The sequence below is a fragment of the Apus apus genome, chromosome 3 (genome assembly GCF_020740795.1).
Source record: "Apus apus isolate bApuApu2 chromosome 3, bApuApu2.pri.cur, whole genome shotgun sequence".
NCBI lineage: Eukaryota > Metazoa > Chordata > Aves > Apodiformes > Apodidae > Apus > Apus apus.
In genome coordinates, this window is record NC_067284.1 from 110,475,854 (window position 1) to 110,496,173 (window position 20,320).

The 20,320-nt window shown below is 42.9% G+C and overlaps 1 protein-coding gene across 1 annotated transcript in view; it reads right to left on the reverse strand.

Annotated features, from left to right (window-relative positions):
* EVA1A (eva-1 homolog A, regulator of programmed cell death) overlaps window positions 1–20,320 on the reverse strand; it is a 203,823-nt gene that overhangs the window by 97,259 nt on the left and 86,244 nt on the right. The window contains exon 5 of the mRNA XM_051613652.1: window positions 7,105–7,248. Within this exon, the coding sequence (XP_051469612.1) occupies window positions 7,105–7,248 (144 nt within the window). The remainder of the gene's footprint in view (window positions 1–7,104; window positions 7,249–20,320) is intronic.

Below are 20,320 nucleotides of genomic sequence, written 5' to 3' on the forward strand. Positions count from 1 at the left end.
TAATTACCTAATTTACCAAGCTTCATCTCAAAACTAATCAAGCTGTTTGTGCCCTTTCTAATTACCAGCTAAAGTTGTTCCTGGCCATGTCACTCACATTTCACACCGTTGTGTGATCACTAACGTTAAACCTAAACAGCTCCTTGGCTCTGTAGCACCTTCCTCCTTGATGTAAGATGGCAGAGTTCTACAGTCTCTGTCATTTGCAGGTACCTCCAAGCCCAGTAGTAAAGCTTGTGCACCACTCACTTTAGCATGGGTCAGCAAAAGAGATGGCATCTTGCCTTTGCCCTCAGGTTTTCCATGATCTCCAACAGATCTGAATTACATGAGCCTTGCTGAGTGTTTCCCTCTTTGCTTCTCCCTCAGACCCAGGAAGCAGCATCTACACAAATTGTTAAGACAGCATCACCAAAGACTACAGAGTCAAAGCCTCATAAATTGGACTATGTCAGCCTTAAGTTTTGTGCTTACCCATAATGGTGCAGTCTTCAGTTGCACTGCCACAGGCTTTTATAACAGGTCTTGTGAAGTATGAGTATTTCTGAAAGTGAGGGCTAAGATTCTGAAAGAAGAAACAAGCTCCTTGCTTTTCCTTCCCCTGGATTGAAATGTGTTAAAGGCTGGAAGGAGGTTCAACAAGTCTATTTGCTTGCAGGAGTAGGAAACGATGCCACATCACCAAAGGAAATCTGCTCTGCCCCCTCTCCCACACCAGTCCCTAACAGCTTGCAAGAAATATTACCTTAAGAACAAAAGATCAAAGGAATAAAAATCTCAAAGCCAGTCAAAGAAGACAGCAAAGCTATTGAACCCAGCCTAGCTCCTAGAGACATCAAGGGAATATATAATAGAGAAATGTAGGAAGTGGATCTCAATTCCTAACAGGAAAATCCTTCTCCAACCTGAGTCTGGAGACTGCTATAACCCTGATCTGGGTTATATCAATAGCACTGAGCTGCTGTTTGAGAACTTTTTCAGCCCTAACACTCATGTCTGGCCACAGGTAATTTCTCAAGGTTCAGAGAAAGAAATCTCCCTTAAATACTGAAATAAGCACCACATTCACCTGTTACCTGGATAAATCTATGATAATTTGGGATCCAGTGAAACAGTGGGAGTGGGAACCAATAAATGTAAGGAGAAAACACTCCTTGATGTGAGTGGCAGTGATGGCAGTGATCATTTTGACCCAAAAAAAAAGACCACTTCTGTAAGGACAGGGTGGGTGAAAGCCATCTAACCAAATGCACTGTAGAGGCCCTTACGTGTAGATAACAATACCTCAGCTAAGCACCAGAAGCTCCCTTTGTAGTCAGTACAGTTCATTTCTTTCAGGCACCCACTTCAGGATGAGATGATTTGTGCCTCAAAAGCAGCTTTCTCTCCATTACCTGTAACAGGAATTCTTCTCTGATGGGAATGTCTGCGCTATAAATCTCTGTGGCTGATGTGTCCACACCTGGTCAGATGAATCCCACTTCATGAATTTTTCATTATGGCAGTCATTACATGAGGACTAGATAGCTTTTTTTAAAAGTACACCATAGCTTGAAGAGAGCAGGGGCTTGACACAAAAATTACTGTGCAAGCTTCTATTAGAAAAATAAGACAGAGGATTTGAACAGATTTCCCAGACCATCTGTGAACCCAGTATCTTGACACTGGAAGTAGCCACATAACAGAACTATCTTACACTGTTCTTCCACTTTTTATTTATTTAGTAGGTCAAACTATGAGGCCCATGACTTCTAAAACGACGTGTTTGTGAGCTCTGCTTTATAGGGTAACACAAGAATCACAGCTAAACCAACATTATCAAACAACATACACTCAGTTTAACATCCCTAGAGCTAGGTTGCCTAAAATGTTCACTTGCATGCAATCAATTTTATTTCAACTTTTGAAGAAAGGAAGTCTGCATTATATATATTGTGTCTGCCTTTCTCTAGCAAGACTCTGTTTGTATTGCCTGGTTTCAAAAGGGTCTAATAGACTTTTTTTTTTTCTTAGAAGTCTGCAAAATTTTCCTTTTCTACTGTTTGGTTTTGTTTTTTGTTTTTTTTTTGCAGATTTTGGACGTTGCTTTTTATGGCAACAGAAATAACTTTTGCAGTGATAAAAATACATTTTCTACATTGATGAATTCATAAATTGTAAGGGCAAAAGAGACCATTATATTCATCCAGCCTGAGGCACTGGGAGATTCACTGCACAGGAGCTAATGGACTAGAGCACAGTTCCTTTGAGAAGACAGGAGGGGATCTGTGTAGCTCTTCAGGCTCTCTCCTCATCACCATGATGAGGGCAACCACCTCAGAGCTACCTTGTCTAACACAGACCCTGCCTGTAGTTCAACTTGCTAGACTATTTATTTAAACATAACATTTTGGAGAAAGACAGGCTGCTTTCCCAAGCACCCAGGGAAAGCAAAGGTCAGCACACCCCCACCACCCCAGAGCATCTCTACCCCATCTGATGAACCCCATCTGTTCTCCCAGCATCATCAGACCTTGTGAAATGGCAGCTGCTGACCCTGTGCTCATGCTTTGTCCTTTACCTGCCTGGCTCTCTCACTGGGACACAAAGCACTTGCCCTCTGGGACTCAGCTTATTGCCTCATAAAGCAGGATGGCAAGATTATTTATGTGACAGAACTGCAGGATTTTCCAAGCAATTTATGAGTTACCATGGCAGTTCATTAGCTCTCAGCTCAACGACTCCTTTCCATCAAGCATGAAGCAAGCAGGAGACACACACACATCTAAACACACACACGATGGATACTCACATCACAAACACATCCAAGGTCACATATCCTCCATTTTGTCCAACCTGTGTCTAATAAAGGCACTAAAAAGCCATCAGTTATCAGGACTGGTAGCCAGCCAACAGAAACACACCTAGACACAAAGAAATTCACAATCCCCATATTTTTTATATTTTTTCTTATTTTGTTTTCTCCCTCATTGGGCCATTTCTGATGGATTTAAAGAACAGAAGGTACTTAGCAGAGGGTTTACATTTGCAGCCTCCATTGATGGCAGGGGGAGGCAGTGGGGACAGCAGGCACCCTGGATTGCTCCTTTCTCTCGACTCTTAGTGCTGAGAATAAGGTTTCTCTTTACACACAGACGAGCCTCTCATTCCCACTCAAGAAGCATTTGAGAAAATATTTGACTTTCATGGTATTTATGCATGGGTCTTAGAATAAAGCAGGCACTTAAACACTTCCTTGAACCCAAGTGGCATTATGTATGTGAAAAAAATTCAACACAGTGTTTGAATACATTGCTGATTGAAGACTCCAGTAGAGGCCAAAAGAACCAGCCTAGAGAAAAGAGACTGGGACAATTCAAGGGAGTCTTTGAAGGTAAGTGGACAATTAAGAAAATGGTAGAGGTCAGGAATACAGTGGCTTTTATCAGTAAGTACAAAACAACAATGACACCAGTATGAATACTTTCTTATTTGCTGCTATCCTCTAAGAGTTTCAGGGTATTTCAAAGAACAGACAGAGATAAAACATTTTTGTATTTCTCTCTAATCACAGCTGTCATACTCTGAAAACAACCTTACCACCACGTTATGTGATTTCCCAGAATTAACTTGTTCTTTCCTTTAAAATAAAAAAAAAAAAAAAAAAAATAATGTGTTCATTAAGGCAGTAATGGGACCCACATAGTGGAAAATTCCACTTTCCACACTACCCCCCTGGCTAAAACTGCCTTTGGGCCAAAACTCCGTATTTCAGCTCCTGGCAAGGTTTGGATCTTTTGGGAATGTTTTTACATTGGAAGACTTTTCATGTTTCCTTGGGTGGGCTAACAGGACCTACTGCACACGAGAGATCACTGTCATGAAGGGCTGCTGGTTACTTGCTTGTTTCAATCATCTTGTCCACCCATGGCAACCTGCAGCATCTCCCTCTCAGCTAAGTGATGCCTATAGGCTGTTCATGCAAGGTGCAGAGGGATCTGGTATGATACAGAGAGTTGCTGACTTGAGACACTCCCAGTGGCTGGAATAATTACAAAAAAATATTCAAAAAAATACAGCTGGGCGAAAAATTAAATAACAGCTTTACTTAAAACCAGATTCATCAATAAAGTTGTGTGTGTCCAGCAGGAATTCTTATGTCCAATAAAACATGAAGGCAGGAGGAAAGAACCTTCAAGAAATTTGGGCATGGCTGAAAGAAAGCAAAGCTGTTGCCTCATCCACTGACCTCTTGCAGATCCAGGATAGTGTTCAGACCCTGCTGTTGAGCCAGAGAAGAACAGTCTGGATGTGCTGACCTAAGACATTCTTCCAGATGTTCTGCTTGCAGGTTCTGGGAGATAAGCCACCTCACTAGCTCTTCACTACTCACTGCTTTACACAGCCAACACCAGCATTAATGTCTGTCACCTCAGCAAAAGGGCCATGGTTTCTGGTAAAAACACATGGGTTTTCAATTCATTTTACCTTTTGTCACCTCATAACTCCCTCAATAGATTTTTTTTCCTGAATTGCTATCAGCAGAAGACGTATTTGTCTCTTTCCAGCCCTCCCGATGCTTTAGCACCAAAAGCAGAAACCATCTGCCCTGTCCTCTTACGTTACTGAAGTTTCTCACATGGGAAAAGTCTGTGTGAAGGCCCTCCTACCCACGCTGACACATCCACCTGGACACTTGGTCTCACCACCTCTTCTGAAGCAGCAGAGTGGGTCATTAACACTGGCCAAGGATCTCAGAGAGTTATGAAGTCACGCACTTGAAGCAGCAACAAGAAAGGCTGAAGTGATGCTCAGAGAAACCCATTTTGTACACCCATCCTGTCTCCCAAACTATGCCAGGGTCACCCTGCATCTTCCACTGCTCTCTGGTGAACACCAGCAAAGCCTCAGCCTGCGCTCCAGGGACCAAGTGTTTCCAACTGCAAGAGGTGGGGAACAGAGATATGCATCTAGATACCATGACAGTCACTTCCACCAGTCAAAGCCTGTCTCCTTTCCCTCCCACAGGTTTTGTGAAAGCAGGAGAACGCCATACCCAGAACAATAATGCATGCAGCTTTATGGAAACCTGAAACAAAGAGGTATCCAAGAGCATGTTTTCCACGTTGCAATCATTCTCTAAACCCTAAGAACATCAAATTGCTTGGGTTTGTGATTTCTTTTAAAAGACTACTAGGATTTATTTCTGTCCATCACAAGCACATGGGACTGGAATTTGATTTCTTGTTTATTTGGTTTTCACATTTTGAAGGATTTTGCTGTTTGAGGGGAGAAATATGTGTCTGGTGATCACAAAATCCAGCTCAGAGACATGTCTGAGATCATGGTTTTGAAAAGGAGCCATGGCCACCTTCAAAGGATGAGGCAGATTTCACCTACTAAAAAGCAAAACATGCCATTTTGTGCTCTCAAGTGTGACTCATTTCCTCATGCAGTTAGGCTATGGCTGGGAAAGTTCAGGTCAGATTAAGGGATCATTAATGCCTTTTGTAGTGGACTTTTGAGACCAGGGCCACACTGGCAGAATAAGGCTGTGGAGGCCTTTGAAGGAGATATCCTCTTGGAAATACATCATGGGGCTCTGTTTTGTTTGTCCTTGGATTTTTAAGTTATGGAGCTCCTGTTGTGCTGTATTGCCTTCATTTCTGTCAAACCACAATGAGGATAAGCTTCTCTCCAGTCTCTCTATGAGAAAAGTGATATGAAAAAATTACCTTCCTGGCTAGAAAAGTCAAAGGGCTTTCCATGGATAGCCTTGCTACATCATTTCAAACAAAAACCAAGTCAAATGAAAAGAAAAAAATCCAACCTTCCTGCCACTCTTGCCAAATAAAACAACAGCCAGGCAGGAGCTCAGAGCCTGAAGCCCTGCATGAATCTCTCTGCTCTTCAAGGTACTGGACATCCACCAAGCTATGGTGGCTCTGCAAAATGGGATAGGGACTCTCAAACACCATCTCTCAGACTCTGCACACTAGATGTTAAATGTTACACATAGAGATTGACCCCAGACCTGTTGTTGTCTGAGGACACAGCCAGCACCTCCTCTACCACATGCTCTGCAGATTCAAAATAGCAGCAGGATTTCCTCTTCCAGGCGAATGGAGAAAGGAATAGAGAAAGAAAGTGACTGAGCTGATCCTAGCAACAACAATATAAGCAAAACCTTCAAGCATTTTCATACATAGCAGCTACAAATCCAAAGTGCCATCACTGTGAGAAGACAGACCTGATGTTTCCACACCAGAGCTCAGAGAGGAACAATGCTTTCTCTGCTGCAAAGTATGACTAGTCAAGGAGGAGTACAGTCTACTCAACACTATGACTTCAGTTCCCAAATGAGAGCTCCAACTGTGTTGTGTTTGGGGTTTTTTTTTCAAATAACAGTATTTATATTTTCAGTGGAACGGGCTGCCCAGGGAGGTGGTGGAGTCACCATCCCTGGAAGTATTTAAAAGAAATGTAGATATAGTGCTTAGCAACACGATTTAAGCACTGAACAGGTAAATTACGTTATGGTAGAGGGATTTAGGTTATGGTTGGACTTGGTGATCTTCAAGGTCCCTTCCAACCAGGATGATTCTATAATTCTATTTTGTTAGAAAAATGTTGCAATGTTCACCTGAAGATTTTGGGAGTGATTTTACCACGGATGAGTATGGATTGGTGGTTGTCTTATTCTACTGCACGAAACTGAATAAAGAACAAAGTAATGAGGATCCTAGTGATAACCACAACTTTGCTGCAGTCAAATGAAGCAGCAGGAAGCTGACATTCAGGATGTAAGAATCCACAGAGCATTTTGGTTCCACTGCCAGGTTTCTTGCCTTGCAGAAGCAGTATTGAATGGGTTAACAAAACATCGTTTTCATGTTTTCAAGTTTTCTCCTTTTACTGTCAAGCCACTGAGTAGAAAAAGAGACAGAATTAAACTACTCAGGTGATCCACAGACCTTTCCCAAGCTGAACAAATAGGAATCACCATGAGCCAAGTGGAAGCTCAACAACTTCTAATGCACAATTACAGGTCTCGTCATTCCTCACACACGTGTTCATCAAACACACACCCCCAGGAGGGTTACAGGAAGAAATTTTGCAGCTCACCACAGGTGTAGATGACATTAAGATGCTTTTGGATTCCTGGGTAACAAGGATCTCCAAATTCATAAGTGCTGGCATATATGCTGCAACTTCTTCTTCCATGACATCGCTTGATCATGAGTTGAAGAGCAGTAGCTGACTGACACTCTAGAAGAGAAAAAAAATACCTATTGGTGAATATTTGTCCATTCACATCAGAAATTACCTAAAATATCCCTTTCAGATACAGACTGTAAGAGTGCACACGTATGTGCCTTCCATGTGAATTTCAAAATCTTTGTGCTTCACCTGGGAAGGTGCATCTGACTCTCAAATACCTCCAAGAAATTGTTAATCAACGAAAGGCAAGTTCCAAAAAGACCAGTACAGACCTCATACATCTGTAGCAAAAAGGCTGCATATATAAAATAAGGCTTGTTTCCAAAGGGAAAGGGCTAAAAAAATTAATTCCTTCTCACTCTAAAGGTCTGAAGACTCTAAGATAGGTCTCAGTATCCTCATTTTAACAACAACATCAAGTCAGTGCAGGGCATGGAAAAAGACTCAGACCTTAGGTGTCTCACTCTAGGGGACTTCAGAAACACTACAAGCTTCCCCATAAACTAAGAGACTGTCATACAAACAGAAAATACATTAATAGTACAGTTATAATATTAATATGGGATTACTGTAGACTTATTTAGCTCTCTGATAATGCAATTGGTCACAGAAACATGCAAAGTTATTAGCAAATTCCCACTTCAGAGGTTCAAGGGAGATGGACATTGGGACCTTGCTCAGGGAAGGGTAAAACTGATTTGATGTGAGTGTGTTGAAGTTTTTCCAGGTTTTGCTTGTTTCACTTTGAGAAGAAGAGATAGACAGAGTTTGGATAGGCTTCTTTAGCCTTTGTTATGTCCAGTAGAACTGTCTTAAGTCACCATCTCTGGCCCACTTCAGCAGACAGAGGTGATCAGTGTCCCTGCTTCCTCTTAGATGATGCTATGTTTCTGAGTCTAATGAGGATTATTACCATGAAGTCAAATAATGACACTGTTACCATCCACCATCTAAGTAGAAATAGTCTGATAATGGTGTTTATTCCATGCAAGTAGAAATGGCATATTCAGGACTTAGAAATATGCAAAGCTCCAAAGATAAATATTTACAGCTTCCTGAGGAAGGGAAGTGGAGAAGGAGATGGCTGAGCTCTTCTCCCTGGGATCCAGTGATAGGACAGCCCTCTGACCACAGTGGTTCAAAGCTGTGTCAGGGCAGGTTTAGACTGGACATTAGGAATTTATTTACTGAGAGGGTGGTCAAACAATAGAACAGGCTTCCTAGAGAGGTGGTCAATGCTCTAAGCCTGACAGTCTTTAAGAGTCATGTGGACAATGCCTTCAATAACATGCTTTAACTTTTGGTCAGCCCTGAAGTGGTCAACCATTTGGACTAGATGATCATTGTAGGTCCCTTGTAGTTAGAACTGAAACAATATTGTAATCTATTCTGTTCTACTCTATTCTGTTTTCCTACGTATTGTTTTATATCATATTATTTGCACCTGTTTTCTCAGCTAAGGTGAAAATTATTTATACAGCCTAGCTCTCAAACTTTTAGGTGCTAGACAGTCTGCTTTAACTACCCAGCCAGGGCCAAGCAAAAGAGAAGATGACTGAAGACATTTATTCAACAGGAAGCTACTGCTAAAAGCAACAGGAAAGCTGCAGAGAAAGGAATACAAACCCCTTTTGGTCTCTAATCAGGAGATGGGGAAAGGGAGGATGAACCCCAAAAGGTACTGAGTGCTACAGCCAGCACAACAGAAAAGCCATGAGAGACACAGAAAAGCCACAGAAAACTAAGCCTAGAGGGCAACATGTCTTTTTTTTTTTTCTCAAATCAAAGACAGCATTTTACTTCACATGCTGCAAATGACAAAAGAACAGGGCCCCATGTGAGCATTTTCATACTGAACCACCCAAACTTCCTTAGGGGATTTTTGATCCAATGAGTGTTAGAGGTTCCAGTGGAAACATCTGGCATGCAGCAATCCTGCTTCATTGTCTTTTTGTCAAATGTCCAGTGAGAGAAACTCATCAAATCTGAGCACTGCACAGGATTTCCTGGAGGGTGCCTATTCTTTTTATTGGTTACTGTTCTCACACAGAGCAGGCAGTGTCCCACAGCTGCCTGCACTGGGGCCTCTCCTCCTGGCACAGAACACTCTGCCTCTGCAGGGGGTGGAGGATTACCCATGGCTGCTCCCGTGAGAGGCACAGCAAGTCTTTTGCATGCATTGTCACCAGAGATGGTCAGCCTTTGGTCCACTCCTCTTGTAAGAATGAGCAGTAACAAAATACAGACTCTGCCCTCCACCTTAACAAACTGGACTGGTTCTTCAGGTGCCAGATCCCTCGATGCAGCACATTGAAAACACACACAGAATCACAGAACCATAGAATCATTAAGGTTGGAAGGGGCCTTAAAGATCATACAGTTCCAACCCCCTGCCGTGAGCAGGGAACCACTAGACCAGGTTGCACAAAACCTCTTCCAGCCTGGCCTTAAAAACCTCCAGGGATGGGGCATCAACAACCTTCCTGGGCAACCCATTCCAGTTCCTCACCACCCTGATAGTGAAGAGTTTCTTCCTAATATCTAACCTAAATCTCCCCTCTGTTTAAAACCATTATCCCTTGTCCTATCACTATCACTTCTCATCACTCTGATGAAAAGCCCCTCCCCAGCTTTCCTGTTCTAGGAGTTTTGTCTCTCATATACCCTCACACTAACATCACCAGCTTTTGTAGCTATCACAAAGCACGGCTTGGTACCAATGACCTCCTTTGTCCCATGCAGTTCTGAGCAGGCTGGGATCTCCATCCATATTGACTTTAGCAGCAGCATCTGCACTAGGAAACCAAACAGGGCTCAAATCTGGACACGCCATTATCACCCTTGCTTAACTGCTACCTTGTTCCTTAACATGATTTTGCCAACTAGGATTAGGCCAAACAGGTAGTATAGCCTGAGATAAAACAGGGTTATTTCCCTATCATCAGTTTGTAGAAAGCCTCCCTGAATACTTTGGATGGAAAGGATAGGAACAGAAGTCCATGGCAGAGGGTTTAGCTGCATGGACATGAGGTCAGTCAGCCACAGGGCCAGGCAGCAGGCTCCTTCTCATTGTATTCAGGACAGAGTAGCTGAGGTGTAGGCAGAAGGTGATCACAGCCCTGATGCTACCTTCATCAGGGAGTAGTTGCATCTTTTATTTTCCACAGGAGGGGACAGCCTTGCCCGTGCTGCCCCCTGAAAACAACATGCCACAGTGCCTGCAGACAGCTGTGGGACCCTGCTCTAGCCCCTTCTGCAGCCCCTCTGCCAATGCAGATGTAGCTTGAGCTATAACATCCAAGCAGAGACCCTCTTCCATGTAGCTCAATCTGCTAGAGCCAGTGCTAACATTGCCATCTCTACTTGTATTTCAACAGTGCCTGGGTCCAGACTCTGCTGTTCAGCTACACACTCACTGGGAGGCCACCTGTGGCAGAGCAAACCACTTCCATACCATTAAACACTCTTATCTTCTAAAACAGATTGGTGATTCCCTGTCCTATAAGCAACCTCAAAACATGTTCTGGACTGCCTACAAGAGTGTGAGCTGGGATAAGGCAACAAACCATGCCATGGGCCATGCTACACTTTAACAGTACAGAACATCTATTTTCTGTGTCTGTGCCCAGGCCCTGGCACTGCTAGTTTATCATAGTTTAATATAGTTTAACACAGTTAAATACGTGTACATGTAGCCCTAGGTACTCAGCTTCTCTGGGCACAGACATGGCCTTCATATTATCAAATACCAGCAGTGAAATCCTAAGCTCTCCAATTGCCAGGCTGCTCCAGCTCAACTTGCACTAGCCAAAGTGAGCAGAAAAGCAGAAGAGACTCTGTGTGCTTCAGTTACAGATGGGGATGAAACTCCCTTGCAATGAAAGGAAAGCACCAAGATTTTTAAAGTCTCTTTATTTTTTACATGGACTTTTTGCAAACCTTAATATTGAAAATACATCCAGGACAAAAGTCACCTGTTGAAACTGCAGCATATAAACCATGCAATAATTTAGTTGGAAGCAATATCTGGAGCCTGTCCAGCTCAAGCTCCTGCTCAAAGCACAGCCAGCTTTGAAGTTGCATCAGGCTGCACAGGAATTTGTCCAGGCAAGTTTTGAAAATCTCCACAGATACATATTCCCCAAACTCCTTGGGCACGTGTTCCAGGGCTAAACTCCTCCCCAGGTGAAGAATTTTTAACTTGTGTCTAATCAGATTTCCGCTGCTGCAACTTGTGTTCGTTGCTTTTGGTGTCTGTTTTTTTTGTGTGTGTGTTTTAAGAACAGTCTCTGTAAGAGCCACCTATTAGGTAGAAGAAAACAATCATAAGATCCCACCCCCAGGTTTCTCATCTTGAGACTGAACAAACCTGGATGCCTCATATGAAGTGTGCTCCAGCCCTCTGACCAGCTTGGTGGCCCTTCATTGGACTTGCTCCAGTTTTATCTGTTGAGCCCAAAGTGGACTCTCCAGCATTCCAGGCAAGTGGACTACTGGAGTGCCAAATAAAGGCATGTGCTTACAATGTTCTTACTAATAAAGTCCAGTATCTACTGAGCCACCATTGCCACAAGACCATGCCACTGACTTGTGTTCAACTTGTTGACCCCCAAAACACATTGGTCCTTTTTCTAGCCAGGTGGCCCCCAGCCTCTGCTTGTTGCAGAGTTTTTCAGGTACAGAAATTTGCACTTGCCTGTGCTGAACTTCACAAGGTTTCACAAGGTTCCTCTGAGGTCCCTAACCCTGCTGCTAAGAACTGGTCTGTCCAATTAGGTATCACCCACAAACTCTGTCCCATCATCCAGACATGACCCGAGGGCTGGAGCACCTCTCCTGTGAGGGCAGGCTGAAGAAGTTGGGGCTGTTCAGCCTGGAGAAGAGAAGGCTACAGGTAGGCAAGTCTTTACTGTTACCAGTGACCTCCAAACCCCAATGAGCACCAAAATCTGGTGAATGCAGGAGTGACAAAAAGTCATCTGAAGCACCCACATTACAAGATCCAGCTAAACTCTGCTGGCAACTCCAGGCTGCCACGTGGTAAATCCAAATACTCTTCTGATTTTCTCCATGGTAAGGTCTGAGCTCTTAGAAACAACCTTATTCTTCCAGCCCTTAAAAAGAGCAATGGACTCTGTGGACAAAATGTGACAAAGTATTCCCTTTAAGACTTCACAACAGGTCACAACAGGGAATTTTCTCTGATTTTGCCTCCCCACAATTTCTAAGCACAAATGCCTTTGCATTCCTGTAAATGGCAGGGCAAGCAGCCAGCAGTACTTGGAGGGAGGACTACACTGATACTGAAATTATCTTGGTCTCCCTTCTTGTTTTTTTTTGATCTGTCAACATGTTCATCCTCCACACAACACATTGAACTGAAAAATGTAAGACCAGCAATCAAAACCTCCAAATGGGACCATCTCCCTTATGCACTTCAAAGGATTTGTGATAAAGAGGTCATTGAGCTGGATGCCAAAATGTCATATTCAAGAATCTTTATTCCCTCACTAACTAGCATTGAAGATGTCAATAAGACATCTGAGAGGTGGCTGAGTGATAGATGAGGCTACAACACCCTCATAAATCACAGTCACCACCATGTCATACAGAGCTCTAAAAGTAACAACACAGTATTTTTTTTTACCCTCCTGTCTCAGGAGTATTAAAACACTCAACATCACTCCTGTTGGTTGTTATGAAAAGCGTGTAGGTAATCTAACTTCCAAATGTAAATGAGTCGTTAGGGAGCTGGGTTGAAGTGAGATCTCCAAGTATATTATTAGTACTTTTCCAGAAGGTGATGCCAGGTCAGAAGTTCTCACCTCCAGGTGCCCATTCCCAGTGCTCAGAGAGGCAAGAATACAGAAGCTCTCTTGTCCATAAATCATGAAGTTAGACAATCAAAAAGATGCAGGGAAGGCAAGCCCAGAAATGTGGCAGAGCAGGGTTAGGGTCCCTTTCAGCTGGCCAAATTCACATTTCCAGGTCTTCAGGAATGGAAGATCAGACATGGCACTCTTGTTGCACCAGGTAGCAACTGATTCAGGGCAACATCTCCTTTCTTTTCCTGCTTGCTTGCTAACTGCAAATGGTGGGTGTTATATGAAATACCATCGTGACATCAGTGTGGCAAACAAGTGATCCCATATGCCAGAGATACGGGAAGGACACTCACAAAGGCCAACACCATATCACTAAGTCTGAGGTAAGCACTGCTAAGCAGACCTAGGCCCCTGCCAACAACCTTTTAAAACCCACAAAGCTCAGATCCCACAGCAGAGCAGTAAAGAACACTTTAAGACCTCACAGATGACAGAAAGCCCACTTGCACAGGTGGAGCCAGACTTGCCCTCACTTTTCGTTAGTCCTGGATTGCTTCAGTACACTGCCAAGGAGCAAACACAAATCCTGGCAACAGACACTTCCACATGTGAAAGTGTTTAAAGATACCAACTGTGCTTTTGAAATACGGTCTTTTAAACTAAAGTTTGGGTTTGGGGGAGACAGTGATCAGCTTGCCTTATCGTCTTTGCTCCTGGCCTCACATTCTAGAAGCTGCACATCCCTCCAGCCATGTTCCTGCTGCAAGGTGAATTCCCTTTCACAGCAGGACTCCAGAAATGCAGACTGCTGGCAAGTTTCATTTCACAACTCTTAGTCTAAGCCCTCAGTAGGTCATTCATCTTACCAGCTGCATTTAGTAGGATATTACTCCCTGATCTACGGTCTTTCTCAGCCCATCCTCAGCCAAGGCAAAACCCAATTCAGATGGCAACCAAGCCACACTGGAGGATTTTACCAGCTCCAGCTTGCAGGCAGCACTGGCCTTAAAACTGGAATCAGTGTCAGTGATGTAATGTCCATATCATCAGGCTCACCACAATGAATGGGTTTTAGTCAGATTAAGGCTGCTTCCCAGCATAACTATTTCTTTATTACCTCTTTCTGGTGAAAAATAAAATTGGAGCCAATGCTTATTAATCACATCCATTACTTTGGTTACTCACTGTTACTTGTTTTTCTCCAATAAGGGTGACACATCTGCATCTGAAATCCAAGCCATACGTTGCTGCTTTTGATTGCAAAACCTGTCTGGGTTTGAATGAATGTCTCCAAACTGTTCAATTTTTTGCATTTACAGAAAAACTTAAGATGCTCTGATGGAGACAAGGACCTCTTCCAAGGCAGCAGTCATGACAGATGGATCCACAAACAGATTTAGATACCTAGTTTTGAGATGGGGGACTAATCCCACAGTGAAGTTGGGCATATGCCAGATGCTCAGGTGTGTCTGTTACCCTCATGATCAGCCCCACCTGCCACATCCAAGAGGAGCCTGCAAGAGCAGGTTCCTGCACAGATGAGGCAGGCTGTCCAGAGCAAGCAGGACCATGTATGCCTAAATGTGTGAATTTGTTAGCATGCTGCAAGGCTGTCACACAGTGGTATTCCACAGGCTGCCTGTGAGACTGGAAAGGCAGCAGGGCATGGAGTACACCCCAGTACTGACTGTCCCAGACTGAAAAGAAAGCAAATTCTTCCTCTTCTTTACAGACCCAAGGCTCATCAGAGCATTGGTTAGCAGGACATTCTCACCCTCTCACAGCTCACTGTAATAACTACTCTTTCAACTGAGCATCAGAGCTCTTTTCCATCATTAATCTTGATAGTCTCTATTGCATATTAGTCCCGTCTGCCCTTATGTCACATAAGAATCACATGTGCACTTGAAAAAAAATAAAAATAGGGAAAAAAAACACCCAAAACTTCCACCCACTTGTTAGAGGATGCACTCATCTCTGAGTCTGTGAATTTAGCACAGAAACTTGAGCACTTACTCTACTTTTTCAACTAAAAAAAATATAAGACATTGAAGTATCAAAAGGACCAAATTATTGGCTGTACTTGCAGGCTTCAGAAAGAGAATCACTGCCTAAAATACTCCTTCCAGCAGAGCACATGAGATGAGTGATTAGGAACTGGGGCAGGACTGGTGGTGCCTGATCAAGAAATTAATTCTGTGGCACATTTTGGCCCAGACTGAAAGCATTGGGAGCAGACTTGCATCTGGAATTAAAACAGCCAGCAGAACTCTAGCCTTCCTTGCTGTCTTTTCAGGAGCAGGTGCAAGGAATGAGCTGGGATATATATTGCTTTGAAGGAAGTTATCTGCAAACAAGTGACAGTTCTAGGAGGAAACACTTCCCAAGCAGAATTGCTCTCCAAAACGTGCAGCATGATTTCTTCCTGGAGAATAAGACAGGAAAAGTTACTGGCTGAGAGCTGTGGAGCAGGGAGGACAGAATGGAAGATGGAAGATGTCAGAGACAATTAACTAAGAGGAAAGAAATTCAGCTCCTGTGAAGAAAGCTGACGGATCTCTGAATCAGAACTGTAGTTATCTACTCATCTTCCAAGAAGGCAGATTTTGGTGGAATGGGAAAAAAGGACATAAGCAGGAAGAAAGGAATTTCAGCCTTGAAGGTGAGGCAGCTGCCTAAATCCACATTTTACCTAGGAGTGACTCGAAACTGCCTCATTCGACAAGCCAATCTCTATCACAACAGGAAGGAAGGAAGTTCTCCTGCTCTTGGCAGTTTCTCATTTATTTTAAAGATGCTCCATTAGCTGTGGTTGATATGAAGTTCAGCTCAGCAGCTGCTGAAGTGTCTAAGCCTCTGGCTCTACTTCAAATTAGCCAAAATTAGCCATCCTAGCGTCCTGTGAAGGACATCTTCATGGAGTATTGATGAGCCACTCTGCACTATCTGCAGTACATCAAACCCCAGGCATTTCCAGTTTAGCCCATGAAGTTTTAATGTTCTCTTTAAAGGCCAGTGCAGAAGACAGCTCATAAATATGGGCTTTGTCCACTTTCTCTCTAGCAGCCTGGGAAGGAAATTTATTTACCAGAGTAGCACTGTCACAGGGTTTCAGATGGGGGCAACAGAAATACTCTGCATTTCTCTTCCTTGCCCTGGCACACAAGCCTCTATAGAGGACACAAGAAGTGAGTTGGGTTTGAAACTACAAGGATTGTGGAAGACAAGAGAGAGAAAACCAAACTACAGATACTTAACCCATAAGACCAAGCAATGAAGACAAAAGACTACCCTCAAATGGGAAAAGATGCAGAAGCAGATGTGTACAGAGGAAAGGTCAGGAGCAGAGCCCCAAAACAATGAAAAGGCTTTTGGTTTGGAAGCCAGAACAGGATGGGCTTCAGAAAACCTGCACAGTCAATCTGTTCCAAGCACAAGAAACCCTCTTCAAATAGGGAAATAAATTAATTCATTAAAAGAGATTGTTAAAAGCAGTTCTCACCTCTAACCACAGACTGCTGGTTAAGCCACTGGGTTGTGGAAAAGGGTTTGCAGTCAGGACTGGTGGGCAAGTATCACCGGGGCTTTGGCCCATGCATTAGCTCTGGCTTCCCAGGTCCCTGCTCACCAGCTGTGACCTAGCTGCACTAATGCTGTGCAGAACAGAGTCAGAGAGATGCTCCAACATCTCATGGTCAACACTGAGGCCAAGAAGAATCTTCCTCCCCCTCAACGGCACCAGTCCCAGCATGCTGCTGCTTTTTCTGTGAGTTTTTATGTTTGAGAGACTTCCTCTTTGGTTTTTCTTTTGGCAGTGCCAGGTACTTTGCTGTCATGTTGAGCTGGTTTTCTGATATAAATTATCATCATCATTATTACAAATAGCAGCAGGGAACTTAGCGTCGGTGCAATTGGATATAGCATCTATGTCTTGCACAATGTCACTGCAAACAGCTGGCTGAAAAAGAAATCTACATCCAAACATCAGGATGCACAGAGAAGGCCAACATGACGTTAAAAAAAGTACATTTTAATGAAAGAGAGAGAGAAAATTGCTCACCACACACTTCATAAAACTTTGGAAACTTCAGCAGTAGGCCAGAAAGCAGAAAACAATCTTAAATGAAATTAATCACATCTAGAGACTGCAACCAAAGGATCAGTTGCAGGTTTAATTGGAAATGCTATAGTTACATTTAGAAACACTTCATTTATGAATGTGAACTCAAATAATCTTATCGCCTTTGTATCTGGAACCAGAATTCATCTAAAACACATGAGGCTCCAGTTTTACCGAGACTGACTCAGAGTGTGTAAAGTTGAGCAAATTAATAACATTTTGCAGGTTTGGGGGCTAAAGTGAGAATCTGAGGACAGCTTCAAACTTGGCTCCAAGAAGTCTCAGAGAACAAAGCGTTTTGGGTCTGGCAATGACAGTAAAATTTTATTATTTAATTTGCAGCAGAGAACAGTTGATCGTGGGCTGGAAGGCATTTGAGGTAAAAAGCAAGGAAGTTAACAGCTTTTGCTGCACTCAGTAGAAGATAGAAATGGTGCATTCAGTGCATCTACTGCTTCGTGAAGTCCCTGAGTTCATCTGTGCTTCCTATTCACTACAGCCCAACAAAAGTATTTTCGTGACTATGGGTATAATTCAACAAGTGCCCAGACCTAGGCTGAAGCAAAGTCTGGGCTTCGGAAGCTGTGGGACTGACCCACTTTTTTAAGAGACTACCCAGCTGACACAATCTGCAAGTCACTTCTTGCCCTTGGTTCCTAAAATCAAGCCCAAAGTGCTTGCAGCCTCACAGGTTTCACATTACCTTTGTTTCTCATTCACTGTCATGGTAATTTTGTAATATTCTTGAGTGACATCTGAATTCTTTTAAGAGGAACCTTATCAGTTCTGAACAAGTTACACTGGTTTTCATTCAGAGTAACTCTATGGAAATAAGATGCTACAGTGCTACAGATTTACATCTCTTAAATTACATCCTTGTATTATTAGGATTATATTCTGGATATGTTTTTAACTAATAGTTGGCCAATAGGCATGCTTTATTAAATCTGCTATTTAAGAAGTTGATACTAATGACATAAATATTCACTTTACTTCCTCAAATGCCATATCAATATCATCACAGAGCCTACCAGTGCTATTTAAGCTACTTTCAGAATTTTTATTTACAAGCACTGCATGGGGCCATACTCCACTGTAAACAGCTTTTTTTAAAACCAAATTGAATGCTGGCTTTGAGAGAGACCTCGGCCAGAAGCAAATTTGAATTGATTTTTTTCATTTTTTAAAAAAATAGCAATTGTGTGCATATAAAACCAACTTCATATAAATCACTTTTTATGACTCTGTGGAATCCAACAATAGTTTGAGTTTTCCAGAAACAGCTGTAAAGTTATTTTAATTACCTCCTGGTGTTTTGAGACAAAAAGTGAAGCACAAAAGTATCTAAAATTGAAAAACAACTTTCTGAAAGCAGGCTTTGTCCCACTTTAACTTAGTGTTCTAAACAGGAATTTAATTTCAATTTAAATTTAATAAGGTATTATATGTGAATTAAGCAGCAACTGATGTTTATTGAGCCTTCAAACTTGGGTACTTGTGGGTTTTATTACACACAAACAGACTAGCCTCTAAAAATATGTTCTTAATCATGAGTTCTACATACAATAAAGTAGTTTCTGCCCTGACTGTAAATCAAACCTAGATGGAGTTGCACCTATGGGTAGGGGCATGCTGGAAGCCTGGTGTGCACGTTAGAGAGGACAGATGCAGTCTGACTTCCTCCCATGTGCTGCTCACCCCACAAACCCCGCCGAGCAACCATTTTCAAGGCCATCATCTGCCCTGTGTTGAAATCAGGACCTGGTGTTTCAGCCACCAATACTAGGACCTGCCGAAGGCCAGTCAGGCTGCTGGGCTTTATCTCATCAGCACAGATCTCCTCCTGCCACCCTGCTCCCTCAGTGCTTCCCACCAGTGCCAGAGGCTGTGCCCCTCATCGCTCCAGCTCCATGGTTTGGAGGCCTCATATTTTTAAGTATTTCACTTAAGACCAAGATTAGAGCAGAGCAACAAACTTGTACTGATGGAAATATGGGATGGAAAATGGTCGCGGATGGTGAAGCAGAAGAGAGCCAGAAATGCACGGCTGGAGGGGCAGCAGTCTCTTAAAACCAGCTCTTGTGTTGGCAGGAACAGAAATAAGTGCCATGGAATAAAATAGATTTTTCTTTCTTGCATGCATTTCATACTTATTCACATGCTAGATCTGATCACAGATAAACAAAACTAGAAGGATCCATTATTTACGTGCTGTAATAAATATTTATATGAGGGACTGTGAAGGCTCTGGTCAAGTCATATATACATTTGCATTAAAAGGAGGAAATCAAAACAAACCGGGTTGGATCACCTTCTGTCACTGCATTAAAATGAAAAATGCCAGAGAATGAGCACCTAAAGCATAGGCTCCTTTGTTGAACTCATTCCTCTGCTCTTTTGTTATCTGATCCAATGAGTTAGAGAGTGCCACTGACCATCTGAGTTTCCTCAGGGCTTTGTAAACACAGCCATTTTCATGTCTACAGAGGCACAGGAGAGAAGTTGCATGTTAAGTGACAGGGACGTTTCACTTCTCAGCAGACTACTCAGCTTAACCCACACACCACAAACCAAAGCTGGGCTTTGGAGCCAGAGTTCCCATAATCTTCTGTCAACTCTGAAACTAAGTCAAGATTCTTTCTACACAAATAAAGTAGTTAAATTGCTATGGACTCCTTGTGTACGTGATGGAGGGAGACAGGATACTTAAGAAAGAGACCTGGATCCTGATGTTAGAGGTCCTGAACCTGTCCATCTTGCTCCCTGTGGTTCAGGAGGTAGCGACCGTGAAAATGTAGTTGTGAACATGAAAGGTAAAAAGGGTAATTGTTTTATATCTGAGTTTTTCCTCCTCAGGCTCCTAATTAGATCATTACCTGGCACTCAAATACAAGCAGGAAAGGGGATTTTTAATTTTTTTTTTTAAATTGGTGTCTCTTGGTACAAACAAGCCACTGAGAGATGCAGGCAGAGGCAGCTGTAAACAGCATGATAACCGGGCAAAGGGCTCACTGGGCTGAGGGATATTAATGGTTTGTTGCTTGTGAATAACCCTTTCCCCAGAGACCTCCCTATGCTCTGTGTATTCTCTCTGCACATGCCAGCAGCAAAGTGGAGGCTTTATTAAGAGAGTTACAAATAAGGTCAAATTCCTTTAGGAGCTTTTCAGAGTTCA